The sequence below is a fragment of the Nomascus leucogenys genome, chromosome 15 (genome assembly GCF_006542625.1).
Source record: "Nomascus leucogenys isolate Asia chromosome 15, Asia_NLE_v1, whole genome shotgun sequence".
Classification (NCBI taxonomy): domain Eukaryota; kingdom Metazoa; phylum Chordata; class Mammalia; order Primates; family Hylobatidae; genus Nomascus; species Nomascus leucogenys.
In genome coordinates this window covers 10,155,988-10,174,403 of record NC_044395.1, presented here as the reverse complement: position 1 = coordinate 10,174,403, position 18,416 = coordinate 10,155,988, and the positions used below count along the sequence as shown (strand labels likewise).

The 18,416-nt window shown below is 55.4% G+C and overlaps 1 protein-coding gene across 5 annotated transcripts; it reads left to right on the top strand.

Annotated features, from left to right (window-relative positions):
• Window positions 1–1,232: 1,232 nt before the first annotated feature.
• On the top strand, window positions 1,233–17,370 carry ROBO3 (roundabout guidance receptor 3). Of its 5 annotated transcripts, XM_030829537.1 has the most exons (28): window positions 1,233–1,578; window positions 4,658–4,984; window positions 5,288–5,445; window positions 5,846–5,966; window positions 6,063–6,201; window positions 6,498–6,625; window positions 6,912–7,036; window positions 8,274–8,445; window positions 8,777–8,982; window positions 9,203–9,284; window positions 9,590–9,755; window positions 9,963–10,129; window positions 10,678–10,799; window positions 10,991–11,216; window positions 11,443–11,564; window positions 11,833–12,004; window positions 12,155–12,340; window positions 13,056–13,079; window positions 13,162–13,204; window positions 13,414–13,553; window positions 13,832–14,026; window positions 14,193–14,331; window positions 14,479–14,691; window positions 15,096–15,247; window positions 15,371–15,481; window positions 15,693–15,854; window positions 16,326–16,510; window positions 17,140–17,370. In XM_030829537.1, the coding sequence occupies exons 1-28, from the start codon at window positions 1,419–1,421 to the stop codon at window positions 17,149–17,151; spliced, it is 4,155 nt and encodes a 1,384-aa protein (XP_030685397.1). In that variant the 5' UTR covers window positions 1,233–1,418; the 3' UTR covers window positions 17,152–17,370. The 5 variants fall into 5 exon arrangements, with proteins under 5 accessions (XP_030685397.1, XP_030685398.1, XP_030685400.1 ...); XM_030829538.1 differs by lacking the exons at window positions 1,233–1,578; window positions 4,658–4,984; window positions 5,288–5,445; ... (12 more) ...; window positions 11,833–12,004; window positions 12,155–12,340 and adding an exon at window positions 12,354–12,827; XM_030829540.1 differs by lacking the exons at window positions 1,233–1,578; window positions 4,658–4,984; window positions 5,288–5,445; ... (12 more) ...; window positions 11,833–12,004; window positions 12,155–12,340 and adding an exon at window positions 12,355–12,827 and having other exon boundaries at window positions 13,414–13,647; window positions 13,832–14,331.
• The last annotated feature ends 1,046 nt before the right edge of the window (window positions 17,371–18,416 follow it).

Genomic DNA, 18,416 nt, shown 5'->3' with positions numbered 1-18,416 from the left:
AACCCTTGACAACGTCTCGGGTTCCCTTGAACAAGCTCTGCCTGAACTATTTCAATTCTTGATTCTGCTTACTCCCGAGTCTGCGACTGTATAGCACCCACCCCTCTGATCTCGACCCCTCTAGGGTCAGAAGCAGTCGCCCCATGAAGGTTGTCTCATGCCAGAGCCTGATGGCTGAGCCAGAACTCCGGCACTGACTCTTCAATCAGCAGGGCCTTACCTCAGGTTAAGAATGCCCCGTCTCTCTCTTTCCCTGACACCCCAAAGCCATCTCCTGTCTAGGAAAGTGAGTTTGTCGAGGTGGGGACTGGGGGGTCTTCAGGTAGAAAGAACTCCAGAAAAGTCAGAAGCAGACCGCGACTGGAAGTGGGAGGTGGGAGTGGGGGCACATGGTTTTCTTCTCACCCCCCAGTAAGGACGACTGTTAACCGATTTGAAGAGATTTGCACTAATTTTGCATCAATCCCACGTGCCTTTACAAAAATAATATTGTCTTTGTTTTTGTCCTAGAATCCTTGGTTCCATTTCAGTCTCCTCAAAAACGTAAAACAACTTAATAAAAAATGTCAAAGCAGGGTAATGTAAAAGGATTCAAACAAATGACAGTTGCCTGGGTTTCCCTGGCTTTCAGTCTCCTACAGGAACTCCTAGATTAGGGCGTTTGGAGCAGGAATCCCGGGTCAGGGCGCGCCGCTCCATACTGTGGCCTCCCGCCTGCAGACCAAAGGACCAGAGGGCAGAGAGGTGGACCTGCCTTGGAATTCTCTTCCTACTCCCAACTCTTGCTGCAAACCACCCCAGTCTCCTGCCCTTCCGTCGCCAAACCCCTAGACTTGGGAGGGAATGGAAACCAGAGCTTTGGCAGCAAGGAGCATTGGTTGCGCTTTGCCTCAGTTTCCAAAAGGTTCGGGAAAATAGAGGACAGATTCCTATTCTAAAGTTGGGCAGAAGGGCAGAGTCCGACAGAGCCTCGTCCCTCATCTGGGGTGCTTTGAGAAAGAAGGGAAAATCTCTCGCTGCGTCCAGAACGGAACGCTGGGCTTGGGGTGCGGGGCGGGGACTCCAACTCGCGCGCTACGCTACTCGTGTCTCCTGCCCGGATAGTGACTGTAGAGGTAGGGGTGGGAGGGTAGAGGGAGGCGGATTAATCCCTTAATTACGCCGTGATCGGCGTGGCACCTGCTTTCTGCCTGCCCAGCTCCCGGGGGACTCCGGCACTGGGGGGTGGAGAGAAGGACGAGGGAAGGAGGAGGGCACGAAGAGGCACCGACCGTACCCAGGCGCACAGGCAGGAGAGCGGCACCGTGGCTGCCGCAGCGCGCAGAGGCTGTGGAGGGGCTTACGGCTCCCAGCCCACGGGTCTCAGACCCAGGGGCTGGGCCCCCAGCCCCCCGCCCCGATCCCAGCTGGGTCGAGCCATGCTGCGCTACCTGCTGAAAACGCTGCTGCAGATGAACTTGTTCGCGGACTCTCTGGCCGGAGACATCTCCAACTCCAGCGAGCTGCTCTTGGGCTTCAACTCCTCGCTGGCGGCGCTCAACCACACCCTGCTGCCTCCCGGCGATCCCTCTCTCAACGGTGAGACCCTGCCTCTTGGGGATATGGGATCCTGGGATGGGGATGAGGTGAGAGGGCGGCGTGGAAGGGAAGGAGAAGCGCTCCTGTCCCGAGGTCCAGGATTGAGTGGCGCCTCCCAGCGCCTCCCTGGGTTGTGGGGTCTAAGCGATAATTTGGAGCTTCGAGCGCCTGAGTGGGGGCACCCGCGGGAGGTCGAGGGCTTGGGAGAAGATGGCTACTGAGTCTTTTTACACCTCCTTCCCTTCCCCTACAACGCCCACCCCAGGTGAGAAGAACCGTTGCTAGTAACGGGCAGGGAAGTCCGAGCTAAGAAAGGCCTGGGCCCAGCGCAGCGAGGGCAGAGGAGGGGGCACGGTCTCCCGCCGGCCTAGGCCAAGGCGGGTCACTCGGTGACCCACCCAGGCAGCTGGTCTTCGGAACCCCGAAGTTTCCCAAGAACTCACTTAGGACCAGAGGAAGCCAAAATGCTGGATGTGTTTGCTGCGGAGGGGACAGGGGCTGCGATCATTTTAAGGAAACTTAGAAGTTTGTCTTTCAGCGGCGGGACTCTCAGCCGGCCCACCCCGGCAGAGCTGTGGCGGGCGGGCGGAGCTGGCGGCGAGGTCGTTACCGCTAATTACGGTGATTAATAAATGACTGGGACAGCGCGCTCTCCCCTAGCGCCGCGGGGAAGCTGCGGGAGCCGGCCGGCGCCAACCTGCGGAGAGGCCGGAGCGCGCCCCCTGCCTACCGCATCGGGAACCCCCCCTTTACCGGGCGCTTTCGCGTGTGGTTCCCTCCAGGTGCACGCGGTCCCCATCCCTCTGCCTCGACCCACTCGAGTCTAGTGACAAGTACTGTGCTGGGGACTTGAAGGTGGAGAGAAAGGAGATCCAGGCAATATGTGTGTGTTTATGTGTGGGGCACATCAGGTGCTGAGGGAGGAGCCCCAGAGTCTCATTAGCATGGCCATTAGCTATTCATTAGGCTGCAGTCGAAGCATCTCCTGAGACCAGGAAGGATAGAGGGGGAAATTCCAGGGAAAGGGCGCCTGCAGCTGTGTCTACAGGAATTAGGGGGAAAAGGCCGACCAGAAGGGTGTGGTCCGTATAGAAGGAGTGGGGAGAAAGACGATGGGGGAGGAGCCCGATTCTCCAACCTCTTGACCCTCCTAGATTCCCAGGAGGTTAAGCACAGATCCCTTCTCGCTGGCACCCCGCAGAGTCCCGCTTCTGCTCACCTAGCGCGTTTACAGAGTGTTTTCACCATACTTTGTCTCATCTAAGCTCGAAACTTACTGAGGTACGTAAGGAAGGTGTTGACAGACACATTTTGCCGCTGAGAAAATGCTTTATAGAGTGAATGGTGCCCTAATCGTCACAAAAGCAGCATGAAGCAAAACCTAGCGATAAGAGATCAGTCCGTTTCCATTACACCTGAGGGCTATACCAAGGGGAAAAAAGAATACTGGGGCCTGGTAGAATTTGATTCAGGTAGAGACTGTAGGAGACAAGATAAGGTGCATATGCTGGGAACACAAGCCCTTAAATAATGGCAGAGTAGTGACGTTTATCTCCCAAGGGCTTTACATACATTATGGTCTTAGAGCAACCCTATCACTGCTCCCACATCACAAATAAAGAAACTGAGACTGAGAGAAGTTAAATAATTTGCCCAAGTTCTTACAGCTAGGAAGCGTCAAAGTCTGAGATTCCAGCCCTGGTTGGTTCAACAGCAACACTTGAGCTCTCAATCACTCCAGTGTTGCTCACCACGGGGTGTTCCAAAATTGGGAATGGGAGGAGATGGAGGAGAAGAGACGGGTGAAAAGCAGAGATTTCCATTTGGAAGGGAGGAGATAGAGAAAATTACTGTCCCAAGTGGGACAGAAATCGATCTTCTTGACTCCAGGCAATTAAAATAAACCCAGGACAGCGCCAGCACGGGTCAGCCTGTCCAGCTTTGTCTACAACAGAACCTCTAAGAGGAGGGGCGGGAAATGAAACCCAATCTCACACGCGGGCTGGAAGCGGGAGGTTCCTGCAGATTTTGGAACAGGGTAGGAGGGGCGGGGGCAGGGGGAGGGGGCAGGGGGCAGAACAGATGCTTGAAGTGGTCCCTAGTTATTTTACACCAGATTATTCAATGCTGCAGTGGCACCTACTGGCCGCCACGGGTTACAAATCCACTTTTGTTGGCTGGACTAGGGGCTGAGAGGGCCGGAGTAAAACAGGCTCGGGATTCCAAACCGTGCTGCAGAAGGCGAAACAGGCCAAAGTCTGCACGCCAAGTGACATGTAGGACAGACTATGTGGATGAACTGATCGGAGTGAACAGGGGAAGTAGAGGAACATCAATCAGTAGAATACTCTATTGGAAACTATGCACCTCTCAGGAAAAAGAGCCTTACTAACATTTCTACTGCTATTTGCGTTCAATTCATGTGACTTCACAGGACCCTTGAAATGAAGCGTGATTATCCGGGGTGTCAGTAAGAAGGACTCTGTGCCGACTCATAGAATCTAGGTTGACAACCCCTTCCAGTCCCGGTCCTATCACTCCCGTCTTGCCTTTCATAAGGGATCCCAAGCCAGTCCACATTCCCAATTTCACTGGGCCGGGACCTTGCAGAGGTCAATAACCAATTGTTGGCTCCAGTGCACGGTTTATGGTCTTTCCCTGAGCAAGGACGACCCGTGAACCAGTGCAGGTGGGAGATGGAAACCACTGGCCAGGAGGCGAGGGAGCGGTCTACTCGCCGAGTGGTGGTTTAGCCACTCCCGCTTAGACTTGGCGGGAGAGGAGATGGCGGTCTCTAGGTGGTCCAGAAAGCCGGCCTAGAAGTTTGTGTCCCGCTTCTTCTACTAACCGGCCTGTCTGGCCTGTCTGTAGCCATCTTCTTTTGAGACGAGGAACGCGGAACGTCTGCCAATAAGGAGATATTGGATTCTGCAGAGGGAGAGGGTAGGCAGGTGGGGACTGAGCTCCAGCAGAGAAGCATAGGAGATGGGACGACCAGAGGATTCTCTTTCCCTCTGGAGCCTCAATCTCTCCCCACAATTTCCCTGTCTGAAAGCTCTGCGCCACCCCCTGTCCCCAGGGTCAAGGGTAGGACCGGAGGACGCTATGCCCCGCATCGTGGAGCAGCCGCCAGATCTGCTGGTCTCCCGAGGCGAGCCCGCCACGTTGCCCTGCCGCGCTGAGGGCCGACCCCGACCCAACATTGAATGGTACAAGAACGGGGCTCGTGTGGCCACTGTGCGAGAGGATCCGCGCGCGCACCGCCTGCTGCTGCCCAGCGGCGCCCTCTTCTTCCCGCGTATCGTGCACGGGCGCCGCGCGCGGCCGGACGAAGGTGTCTACACTTGCGTGGCTCGCAACTACCTGGGGGCAGCAGCGAGCAGAAACGCCTCGCTGGAAGTGGCAGGTGAGCATCAGCTGGTTGCTTCCAGAGCCTGGGGTAGGCGGGAGGGCACTGGGCAATCAGACCCAGAACCAGCCCCAAAGGACCTCAGCCCACTCAGCATCCTCCTTTGGGACCGCGACCTTTGATCTCTAATGGCCACATCACGGCCAGAGAAGGAAGTGGATGTGACTCCAGGCTGATATTTTCTCACCTGGGAACGAATTCCAGTCTGCAGCGATCAGCCCCTTCCCGAGACAACACTTTCCTTGTGTCCTCAGCCAGTTATGTCACTCTACACCCTGCTTATTCTCTCCCCCCGCCCAGTCCTCCGCGATGACTTCCGGCAGTCTCCTGGAAACGTGGTGGTGGCAGTGGGGGAGCCAGCAGTACTGGAATGCGTGCCCCCCCGCGGCCACCCGGAGCCTTCCGTGTCCTGGAGGAAGGACGGTGCAAGACTCAAGGAAGAGGAAGGAAGGATCACGGTGAGGGCGGGATTATGACTGAGGACCCCACCAGGGGAGGGGACATAGGGTAGGGAGGTGACAAGGCTGGAGATTGAGATCAGGGCATTAGCTAACCAGAGACTAAGAGTCAGCTATACAGTGACGGATAAGGAAGATGGAATTGGTATAAAAAAGGGGCGGGGCATGATGCCCCAGGAACTTCTCATTTGATATGTGGGTCAACTTCCTTGGTCTCCTTTATCAGCTTGCTGTGAGGATCAAATAAACTTTATACATGTGTATATACACATATATACACCATATATATATAAATTATATATATTATATATAAAAATAAATTTATATTATATATATAAATAAATTTATATATATGCTGTGATAGCTGAAATGGACCAAAGTTACCATTATAACGCTGCAGATCCGTGGAGGGAAGCTGATGATGTCAGATACACTCAAGAGCGATGCAGGCATGTATGTGTGCGTGGCCTCCAACATGGCGGGAGAACGGGAGAGTGCGGCAGCTGAAGTCATGGTACTGGGTAGGCACAAGGAATTTTGAAATTATGGGAACAGGTAGCCTGTAGAGTAAGTAGCCGTGCAGACACCCTGACTGTTCACTCACTATTACTCCATAGAGCGTCCCTCATTCCTGAGCAGACCAGTGAATCAGGTGGTCCTGGCTGATGCCCCTGTGAATTTCCTATGTGAGGTGAAGGGGGATCCCCCACCTCGTCTGCGCTGGCGCAAGGAGAATGGGGAACTGCCCACAGGCAGGTGAGAGGCCCGCTTCTGCCTGTAGGAAGACCCAATCTGATCAAGAGACTATTCTGCCCTAGAAAACTGGAAGACAGGCACATTCTCACTTGAGAGCACAGAGAAGTCTGTTCCCTAGAGCCTGTGGCCCCAGTCCTATCCAGTCCCCACCTCCACTGATGGGTCCCATGGGTAACCAGCTTCTGTCCCTGCTGGGTCCTGCCTGTCTTTATGTACCTTGACCCTGGTGTCTGTCCTGGGGGAGAGAAAGGGTCTGTAGCTGTGGCCAACCCAGCCTGGGGTGGGGAGTGGAGCAGGTATGAGATCCGGAGTGACCACAGCCTTTGGATTGGGCATGTGAGTGCCGAAGATGAGGGAACGTACACCTGTGTGGCGGAGAACAGTGTGGGCCGCGCTGAAGCATCTGGCTCCCTCAGTGTTCACGGTGAGGGCTGTACTTGGGACTGCCTGCAGCAGGAATGGTAGGAGGGGAGAAGGAGGATGGTTGGCAGGAGACTGAGGGAGAAAGGGCAGAGCAGGGCATGGGGGTGGGACACCTGAGACTTCTACAAGGAGTGGGAGGAGGAGAACGCTAAACAGGCCAGGAGGAAGAGATGGATTATCTGCTCCTATACACTTGAGCTAAGCTGGAGCTTCTCTCTCCTGTTCCCGCAGTCTCCTTTCTTAGTGCCTCTGACTCCCTGTTCCTTTTTCTCACCCTCCCTTCCCAGTCCCACCCCAGTTGGTGACCCAGCCCCAGGACCAGATGGCAGCTCCTGGAGAGAGTGTGGCTTTCCAGTGTGAGACCAAAGGAAACCCCCCACCTGCCATCTTCTGGCAGAAGGAGGGGAGTCAGGTGGGTGGCCATCTCCAAGGAGCTTCCCATCAGCCTTCCTCTGCAGCTCAGCCTCCCTCCCTCTACATTCTGCAAACTTCTCTCTGGGGCTTCTGTTTTATCTTTGGGAGCCCCCAGAAACCCTTGCAGGTTATTTGAGAGGATTAAGTAAGATAATGAATATAAAAGGCCTGGAACACATTGGGACACTTTTTAATAAATTATAATAATACGTTTAGATGGTGGAGAACAGTCCTGGATGGTAGTTTCTTAGAGAATCTTTCTGTTTTGGGCAAGGCTATCCTGAGGATGTAACAAATTCAGTTTATCTCTCCTCCTTTAGACCCCTTGGGCTTTGGCTTTGGACATAACACACTGGAAACAGTATTGAACCAAAGCTGCTCAGGGTAGAAAAGTACTCGCTCTTCTATTTATAAGAGCCACAAGGGACTTTCACAAGGGAGAGCTCGCAGTCATCCCTTTTGAACCTTGCAAACAAATCTCAAAATCCAGAAGCAGAATGAACATTAACTGAAGTTACAACATAAAAAACTCTCTCTAAAGGAAGGGTAGGAATTTTGCTACTGGAAACAGGGTCAGTAAGATAAAATAAGTATGATGAGCTCCACTCTGCTGGAAAACAAGGCAACCTGCTACCTCATTCCAAATCGACAGCCACAATTTTCTAACATCTTTTCTAGCACCTGGGACTGCTGAATTCTAATTAGATTCTTACATGAATAAAAAGGGTGATGGTTAGTAGGGGTGAAGCAAGTGTTAGCCAGGGTCTCAGCATGGTGCCCTTTGTCCTGAGACCCAAACCTGCTTCCCTATTAAACCTAATGGATTATCTTCCATGGATCTATGTAATGACAACTGTTAAAGCAGGAAGAAGAGGAATGCGTTTACCACAACGCGTTAGAAGACTTTCATATGATTCCTTCATGTGATCTTGATAACTATCCTCTAGGAGTCAAATTTGGGAAATTGGGGCTCAGGCAGGTTAAACAGCTTGTCCAGGGTTTCCCAACAAGTAAGTCATGGAGCTGGGAAGTAGACTATGAAATTGTCTAATAAAATTCCATGATTTTTTTGTGAATAAATTTAACTACTTTGCCCAAGGTCACATCACTGCTGGAGACAGACAATGAACTAGAATCACAGGAATTCTCTGAATTTTGAGATTGACAGGAATGAGGACCTCTCCCTGCCCAGCCGCCTGCTCATTCCCTACCCTGGTTCCTTGCTGTGTCCCCAGGTCCTGCTTTTCCCCAGTCAGTCACTTCAGCCGACGGGGCGCTTCTCAGTGTCTCCAAGAGGCCAACTCAACATCACTGCGGTGCAGCGTGGGGATGCTGGGTACTACGTGTGCCAGGCTGTCAGTGTGGCTGGCAGCATCCTGGCCAAGGCCCTGCTGGAGATAAAAGGAGGTACGTGCCCATGGAGATAGGGCTGGATCCATGGCTTGGGAGGAAATAATGGCCTAAAGTGATGTGTTTCTCTTGGAGTCTATATACTATGTCTGCAAGAGGAGAGGTGTGTTCCTGAGGCATGACCTTGAAGTTTGGAAACCAGCAGCAGAGGCCACTAATAATGGCTGGTCCTGGGCAGAGACTTCAGATGATTATCAAAGCCCCCTCTGATCACCGGAAGTTTCAGGGGCTGGGGGTGGGAGGGCGAAGGACCAGAGAATGAGGACAAGGGGCTGGCCGCGGGGCCCTAAGCTCCTCCCCTGAGGTGCACAATTTCTTCCTCTCTCAGCCTCTTTGGATGGGCTGCCTCCTGTAATCCTCCAGGGACCAGCCAATCAGACGCTTGTGCTTGGCTCCTCTGTGTGGCTGCCATGCAGAGTGACTGGGAACCCTCAACCCAGTGTCCGATGGAAGAAGGATGGGCAGTGGCTGCAGGGGGATGACCTCCAGTTCAAGAAAATGGCCAACGGTACCCTGTACATCACCAACGTGCAGGTGAGTGTCACCCCTGGGGCCCTAGCAGCTGAGAATGGCTATCTGCTCCACGTTCCTTACACAAGTAAGTACTCACTGGGCCTGTAGCCCCATCTTTACCCCTCTGTTCTCTCAGAGCACCCATTGTCCAACATCTTCCCATCCTTCTGCTACCAGCCTCCACCCCCTCACTGAATCTTGCTCCACTCTCAGTTTGCCAATGCTCTGCCCTCTCTTACAGGAGATGGACATGGGCTTCTACAGCTGCGTTGCCAAGAGTTCCATAGGGGAAGCCATGTGGAGTGGCTGGCTTAAGATGCGGGGTGAGTTTTTTCTTTCTTCCCTTATTTTGATAATACCTTCCTCCAAACCTGCTTCAACAGGTAGTCAATACCTCCTCAAACTCTGGGATTAACTTTATGTCACAAATGCCATGGTTACAGCGGTGAGGATGAGGAGGACAGTAGTGGTACCCATGGGAGGCAGATGTGAGTAGGGGTTCATACGCTATAGCCCACTCTGACCATCACCACTGCTCAGAGCTCCATAGCTCCCCTGGGAAGGAGACAGGTTACACTAGGATTATCCTTTCCCTATCTTTCTACTTAAAGATTATCTCCCACTGCAGAAGACTGGGGAGTATCACCAGACCCCCCTACGGAGCCCAGTACCCCTCCGGGGGCTCCCTCTCAGCCAGTGGCCACTGAGATCACCAAGAACAGCATTACCCTGACCTGGAAGCCCAACCCACAGACTGGGGCTGCAGTCACGTCTTATGTGATAGAGGCCTTCAGGTATGGAGAAAGTTTTCAATGCAAACCTGGAGAGTTAAAAGGAGGGGATCCTATGCCCTTAGGGTCTTTGCTATTGTGAGGCAGGATTCTCCAGTACTCTCTCCCAAGGGGAAGACATAATGGTGGTTCATAGAGAGTGGATGAGATGGAGTAGGCAGGTTGGGAGTTCCTGGCTTAGAAAACCCTATCATCTCCTTCTTGTTGTAGCCCAGCAGCTGGCAACACGTGGCGTACTGTGGCAGATGGCGTGCAGCTGGAGACACACACAGTCAGTGGTCTGCAGCCCAATACCATCTACCTGTTTCTGGTTCGAGCAGTGGGAGTCTGGGGCCTCAGTGAGCCCAGCCCCGTCTCTGAGCCTGTCCGTACACAGGGTAAGTTCAGAGTCCCTGGGCTCATGAGCATGAAATGTAACATCGTAGAGCACCCCCCTCCCCCCAGACCATGACACCATGGCAGTTCATAAAGTTCTTTCCTGCTATGCCAGGTCTATACTGGTGGCCCGGCCTGGAATAGGAGATCACATTTGCCTCTCATAGATGAGACAAGGGAGGAGGAAGGCAGGGAGAGGGGAGGAGGGAAGAAGGAAAGAGAAAGAGGTAATCATTCATTTTGGCAGCTTCTGACTTCTGAGCCTTTTACCCATAGATAATATAGATTATTAAGACTAGAAGGGACCATGGAGGGGCCATCTTCATCTTAGAGATGAGGAACTGAGGCCTTTAAAGGATGCATGTGTAGTTATGCTAGCTGGACACCGAGGCCCACATCTGGAAGCTATTTCCCTGACCAGTCCCCTCCTGACCATGGGGTGTGCTCTGGAGTACTAAGTGGAGCAGGGCAGAGGTAGGACACGAGCACGCCCTCAGCTCTATCTCCCTGTCCCTGGTGGCCTCTGCTGAGTGGGTTCTTTGGTCAACAGATAGCAGCCCCTCTAGGCCAGTGGAGGACCCATGGAGAGGCCAGCAGGGACTGGCGGAAGTGGCTGTGCGCCTGCAGGAGCCCATAGTCCTGGGACCCCAGACCCTGCAGGTGTCCTGGACTGTGAGTGTGGTATGGGGAGGAGATTCAGGGTGGGGATGATTATGAGGCACATGAGGGCCTCCAAGAGTGAGTATGGGAGAGTGGGAGGTGAGTGGCTAGGGAAGGCGGCATGAGTGGAGGAGGGGCTGGGCCTGGAGGACCTGTATGGCCCCAGCCTCCCCCTCTGGTGTGCCTTGTCCTGTCTTCCACAGGTAGATGGCCCAGTCCAGCTGGTGCGAGGTTTTCGGGTGTCTTGGAGGGTAGCAGGCCCTGAGGGAGGAAGCTGGACAATGTTGGACCTACAGTCCCCAAGCCAGCAAAGTACTGTGCTAAGAGGACTCCCTCCAGGGACCCAAATCCAGATCAAGGTGCAAGCCCAAGGCCAGGAGGGGCTGGGGGCTGAAAGCCTCTCTGTGACCAGGAGCATTCCTGAGGACGGTAAGGAGGGCCACTGAACGATGGATGGACAAGAGGGAAGAAGGGGTGGGGGTGGAGGTGGAGGGGGGTTGAAAATTTGCAGGAGGAGAGCAGGGTGAGTGGGTGGGAAGGAGGAATGGCTCTCAGTTCCCTAAGATGTTAGAACAGGGAGGGGGAATGTTGGGGCAGGAGGGGCAGCTTGCAATGACTGTCTGTGTCCTTCTTACCATGCTCCACCCTGGCCCAGCCCCCAGTGGCCCCCCCCAGGGAGTGGCGGTGGCCTTGGGGGGTGATGGCAACAACAGTATCACTGTGTCCTGGGAACCTCCACTCCCCTCCCAGCAAAATGGGGTCATCACAGAATACCAGGTAGAGGGATTGAGAAGGGACTGGATGGGAGGGCCAGGCCGGGAGGGAGAGGGAGGACCTAGTGGCCAGAATTAGGGTGGAGGAAATCTACTATAGGTTTGGCTTTACGGTTGGGGATGAGTTTAGGGGAGAAGAGAGAGGTTTCCAAGTGTTGTTTCCAGGTTGAATTACATCTGTCTAAGGCTTCTCTACCATTTGGAGCCTTAAGTTTCCCGGTGAGGCTAAGAATCCCATTTCTGACTCTAAATCCGGGACTCGGCCTCCCTAGATCTGGTGCCTGGGCAATGAGAGCCGCTTTCACCTCAATCGGTCTGCAGCAGGCTGGGCACGCTCCGCAATGCTCCGAGGACTGGTGCCCGGTCTCCTCTATCGAACCCTGGTGGCGGCGGCCACCAGCGCAGGCGTGGGCGTGCCCAGTGCTCCGCTGCTGGTGCAGCTGCGTGAGTCCACCCAAGGGCAGTGCTGGGGATCTTGGCGGGGACGGGGCAAGGCCCCCGCTGGGGTAGCTGTGCCTGCCGGGTCGGGAATGACCCTTTCCCAGTTCCAGGGTTTCGGGCCCCTCCTCCCCTCACCTCTCTGACCCCTCACAGCGTCCCCGCCGGACCTGGAGCCCGGGCTGGAGGCGGGCGCGGGGCTGGCGGAGCGGCTTGCGCGGGTGCTGCGGGAGCCCGCCTTCCTCGCGGGCAGCGGCGCCGCCTGCGGGGCGCTGCTGCTCGGACTCTGCGTCGCCCTCTACCGACGCCGGAAACAGCGCAAAGAGCTCAGCCACTACACGGGTGAGCGCCCGGCCTCGGAGCGGACGGAGCCGGGAGGGAGCCAGGCGGGCCATGGGGAGGGGCAGGGGCTTAGCCGCTGGCGAGTGAGGACCGGGTTGGGAGGAAGGGGTCGCACCTGGAGTTCAGCCTCTTGGGTAGGGGCGGGATACGCAGGGCGGCTCGAGGAGCTGCCAGGACTGGGGAGGGCTGCGGGCCAAGACGGGGCGGGATCTGGATCTGGGGAGGAGGGATGACGTTTGCCCCTAAGACGCCGCGAGGAGGCCAGGCTTTGCGACCATCTCCATAAAGAAGGGGCAAGTTCGAGGACGGAAAGCCCACTCCAAGGGTGGGGGGCGGGGCCTGGCAAGAGGGGGTGTGGCCAGGATCCCAGGCAGTAAATTGTGAGGCGGGGTCTGGATGGAAAGGCTGGGCCCGCTGAAAGAAGGCGACCCGAGTTCTGCTACTTCCTAGTAAGGGACGTCTCTGGAGAGATTCTGAGGTGTCTGAGGTCAGTGGTTTTCAGTCTTGGTTGGCTATATATAGGAATCACTTGGGGAGCTTGAGAAAAATACCGATACCTGAGTCCCACCCCCGAGAAATTCTGATGAAATGGGTCCAGGGTGCAGCCTGAGTGGTGGAACTGGGACCGGGGCCAAGGAGTGGACAAGTATAGGGGTATTTCTGACCCTTCTCCTTATTTCACCTCTTCTTTCTCCCACGGGTTCCTTTCTGGAAGCTTCTTTTGCCTACACACCGGCAGGTAAGCCATCTCTGCCCCAGTGGGGTTCAGACCCCCCAGGACTGGCCCTTCTCTCACTCATTCGCCCCCTCATTTTCCCCAGTGTCCTTCCCGCACTCAGAGGGCCTCTCTGGAGCCAGTTCCAGGTAATTCTCTTAGCCCATTTCCTCAGGATGACCTCCACCGAGAGGCCACTCTTCTTCCGCCCCGCTGCCGCCCCAGGTGGAGGGAGTATGGCCACCTCCCACCCCAACACCACCGCCACTGTCCCGCAACTCCCGAATATCGCCACCTGCCTTTCCTTTGCTGGCCTCTTCAGGCTTTCCGTCCCCAACGCTCACCTGCTCTCCCTCAGGCCGCCCATGGGCCTTGGCCCCGCCCCCTACCCATGGCTGGCAGATTCGTGGCCCCACCCATCTCGAAGCCCCTCGGCCCAGGAACCCAGGGGAAGCTGCTGCCCCAGCAATCCTGACCCGGACGACAGATATTACAATGGTGAGGAGTTCTCATTCCCTCACCTGGCTTCAGCGCACTTCTCCCGACCTACTGGGGCAAACTGAAGGGCGCCCGGGAGCCCGGTCTCTCTGAGGTTGGTCAGTCCCTGGGGAGGATGTGAGCTGGGGAAGCCTCTCTGACCTACCTCCACCCTGGTTTAGGATGTAAGGCTTGTGTGGGGGAAGAAGTTGATCCCGTAGGATTTCCCTTTGTCTTCAATTCTGTTGTCCTCTATTTTTCTGTCTCTGCTCCCGGGCCTCCCTCTCTCTTCTCTGCAGAAGCAGGAATCTCCCTGTATCTGGCTCAGACGGCCCGGGGCACGGCCGCCCCTGGCGAGGGTCCTGTCTATAGCACCATTGACCCAGCGGGGGAGGAGCTGCAGACCTTCCATGGGGGCTTCCCCCAACATCCCTCAGGAGATCTGGGTCCCTGGATCCAGTACGCTCCTCCAGAGTGGAGCCAGGGGGACAGTGGTATGACTCCAACTCCTGAAACCCCGTTTAGCCCTGACCAGGGTATCCCCAAAGAGGATCCTCCTCCCTGACCCTCTGGCACCTAGCATGGCACTTCCTTCTGACCTGTCTCATCTCTGGCTCTTTCCTGCCTGTTCTCCGGGTGTCCCCATCCTATTCTCCTCAGGAGCCAAGGGAGGTAAAGTGAAGCTTCTGGGGAAAGCTGTGCAGATGCCCTCTCTGAACTGGCCAGAAGCCCTGCCCCCACCTCCTCCTTCTTGTGAACTGAGCTGCCTAGAGGGGCCCGAGGAGGAGCTGGAGGGCAGGTAGGGATGCTCCCTGCTTCCAGGCCCACACACCTGTGGCCAGACCATGGGCTACTGGGGAGGAAGGGGAGGGGGCAGCAGGAAGGCCAACGGGAAGGTATGGAAGCAACTGAGCCCTTTCCTTCTCTCCTGCCTCTTTGACCCCAGCTCAGAGCCAGAGGAGTGGTGCCCGCCAATGCCTGAGAGAGGTCACCTGACAGAGCCCAGCTCCAGTGGGGGGTGCCTTGTCACTCCATCCCGAAGGGAAACCCCCTCTCCCACGCCTTCCTATGGACAGCAGTCCACAGCCACTCTTACGCCCTCACCTCCTGACCCTCCCCAGCCCCCAACTGACATGCCCCATCTCCATCAGATGCCCAGGTAGGGAGGTATATAGTACCTTACTCATTGCAAGCCCTCTATACATATCTACTCAGTAGATGACTGGGTGGGTGGGTGGATGGATGGATGGATGGATGGATGGATGGATCTGGGGTACAGAGGTCTCAGGGCTGCGTCAGGGTGGAAGTGTAATTTGGGCAGGAATATGGAGGCTGACAAGATCTCTCATGCCCATCAGACTGGCTCTCGCTGGAGTGGTCAGCATGCTTCCTGAGACATTTCAGATATGCTCTCTTTATGCTTCTGTAGCTTGGGAAGACTTATGGGCGGACGTGTTGTGTCTTGCTTATCTGTTAGGCTGAGTGTCTAGCACAGTGCCGGGCACATAGTAGGCATTCAGTTTTTGTGGAGGGAACAGATGCTGAGGCTTCCTGTCATTGCAGGAGGGTGCCCCTTGGGCCAAGTTCCCCTCTCAGTGTATCCCAGCCCATGCTGGGCATCCGTGAAGTGAGGCCTGCTGGCTTGGGTGCTGGCCCTGCAGCCTCACCCCACCTCAGCCCCAGTCCTGCCCCTAGCACAGCCAGCAGTGCCCCAGGTAAGTCGCTACAACCTTCTTTTGCCCCCTGGCTCCCTCCAGTGCTTGTTTCCCCTTCACCCTTAGGCCTCTTTCCTGATCTTTGCCCTTACCTGTTCCTCTTCCTGTCTCCTAACGCTACAGGAAGAACCTGGCAGGGGAATGGGGAGATGACTCCCCCACTTCAAGGACCCCCTGCTCGATTCCGGAAGAAACCCAAGGCTCTTCCCTACAGGAGGGAGAACAGTCCTGGGGGTGAGGGGGGATGCACCTGGGAGATGGTGACAGTAGTGGTGGGGGGACAGGCAGGAAACCAAGGGTGCACTCTGGGGGCTGGAGGAGGGAAGAGGTGAACCCCAATCTTGGGCTGTTCATTGGCAGCCTCCTGGTGCCAGGGAATGCAGGTGAGAGAAAGATTAGTGACAGGAGTGGCAGGAGGCTCCGCTGAAAACAGCTCCCTCCCCAGACTTGCCCCCACCCCCCTTGCCACCGCCGGAGGAAGAGGTGAGCTGGACCCTAGAGCTGAGGGCAGCAGGCAGCATGTCCTCCCTGGAGCGCGAGCGCAGTGGGGAGAGGAAAGCGGTACAGGCTGTGCCTCTGGCAGCCCAGCGGGGGCTCCACCCAGATGGTAAGCAGGGCCAGGGCAGGCAAGAGGGCTGCTGCCACAGGAGACTGCGGGCTTTGGGACTGGGGGCTGATAGTAGACCAGCTCAGCCCTCCCTTTAGGTAGGTTCATGCATTTGATCCACATCAAACTCCCCTGTCTCTCTAGCTCTCTCTGAGCACAATCCCCTGAAGTCCCAAGTTGTGTTCATTCCCAGGATGGAAGCCCAGATGAGAGGACTGGGCTCTAGGTGCTCTGTCCCCACTCCCCACAAGGCCCCCTCTGATTGGGAGCTCCCCCGCAGCGTTCTGAGCACCCGTGATGTCAAGGCCATGTGCCGGTCATTCTGCTGCTCCTCAGCCCCAGGCTGGCTGAGCCCTGTGCCTGCCCTTCATCTTCTTCCAGAGCTGAGCTTGTGGTCAGGGTGGCAGGGTGGGTGACAGGGAAGTTCTGCTTCCTGCCTGCACCTGGCTGCCCTTCCCTCTTGTGCTGCAGAAGAGGCCTGGCTCCCGTACAGCAGACCAAGCTTCCTGTCCCGGGGCCAGGGCACCAGCACGTGTTCCACGGCTGGCAGCAACTCTTCTAGGGGCTCCAGCAGCTCTAGGGGCTCCCGGGGCCCTGGCCGGAGCCGGAGTCGGAGCCGGAGCCAGAGCCAAAGGCCAGGACAGAAACGCCGAGAGGTAGGGGCTATAGATTGCAAAAAAATGAGGGCAGAGGACTAGGGAAGGGTGGGCCAAGGGGTCATGGAAAACAGGAAGGTGGGCAAGGGCTTGTGGAGGAGTGTCAAAAGGAGGGGATCAAGACAGTGAGGGGGAGGGAGGAATCCTGTAGAAGTGACAAGGGGACTGAGCGTGGTGGCTCATGCCTGTAATCCCAGCACTTTGGGAGACCGAGGTGGGCGGGTCCCTTGAGCTCAGGAGTTTGAGACTAGCCTGGGCAATATGGTGAAATCCCATCTCTACAAAAAATACAAAATTAACTGGGCGTGGTGGTGTGCTCCTGTAGTCCCAGCTACTCAGGAGGCTTGAGGTGGGAGGACAGCTTGAGCCTGGGAGGTCAAGGCTGCAGTGAGCCATGATCACACCACTGCTCTCCAGTCTGGGTGACAGAGTGAGACTCTGTCTCAAACAAACAAACAAAACAAAAGAAAAGAAATGACAAGGGGTGAGGACAAGAAGACACATAATAGAGGAGCCTGGGCTCATCGTAGGAGAACTGGGTTAGGAGAGAGAAAGCCTGAGCCCTTCCTGGACTTGTTTGCCCTGGGCCAGGGTTTTACAAAACATCATCTCTCTCTCTCTCTCCCTAGGAACCAAGATGACACTTGTTGGGGCATTGAGAATATCAGGAGTGCCACAGGGAAGGGGAGTGGGGATGTCTTTTCCCTCCCAGCAGTGATGAGTGAGGCCAGCTGAAGCCCTTTGGTTTCCACGATTTCAATCGGCTGAGAAGGCAGAGAGCTAGCTCCTCCCTTTCTTTCTCTTTCTACCTGAGACTTGTTTATAAAAAACAAAACAATAAAAAGAGTCTGATCAGAGCCTGGGGCCCTGTCTGTCTGGTTCTGTGCGGAAGGTTGGGAAGAAGGGGACTGCAGGGTCCTGTATATCAACGCACACTGGTAGCTTCTGCTTCCCTTTCCACTCCGTCAAAAGCACTAAGCGAGGTCAGGCACAATGGCTCACACCTGTAATCCCAGCACTTTAGGAGGCTGAGGCAGGAGGAGCACTTGAGCCCAGGAGTTTGAGACCAGCCTGGCCAACCTAGCACACACCACACACACACACACACACAAATAAAATAAATAAATAAATTAGCCAGGTATGGTTGTGTGCACCTGTCATCCTATCTGCTTGCGAAGCGGAGGCAGTAGTATTGCCTGAACCCAGGTGTTGGAGGTTATAGTGAGCTATGACTGTGCCACTGGACTTCATCCTGGGTGACCGAGTGAGACCCTGTTTCCAAAACAAACAAACAAACAAACAAAAAACCGAAGAAACACTAGGTGGGGACTGTACTGTCCTGCTTCTTAAAGGAGTAAGAAGCTCACTGTCCCTGAGTTACAACCATAGAGACTTTCCAAATGCCCAGTAATAAGACACATGTTCCACCTTTGGAAGGTCAAGCCAGGCCCTTCTTTAGTGCCCTCCTCTGGGATCTGTCTACTTTCCCACAAGAAAATATACCCTTCACAAAAAATTATTTTGAAAAACTCAAAAGGAGGAGTTTATGGGAGAAACCCCAGGCAAGAAGGAAGAGCATGCTGTTTCAAACCCTCTGACTCCATCACAGAGGGTACGTGCAAATGGGCACCTCTTGGTGGGCCCAGATGTGATTGGGTTGACGGCACAGAACTGTTAAGACATTTTTGTGGTAATGCCATGGTCCTCGTCACCTCCTGTCCCACATCCCGTGTGCTCACTGGTGACCTGAGGTTTTGTTCCTTCTCGCTTGCTCCACCCTTGACTCAGTGACTTCCCTGGACTCTCTGGGCTTGGCAGCTGCCCTCCAGTCCCAGGCCCTGACCTTGTCTGCCCCTTTGACCTATGAGTGTACAAATCTCTCTTTCCCTTTCAGTCTGGCAAACAG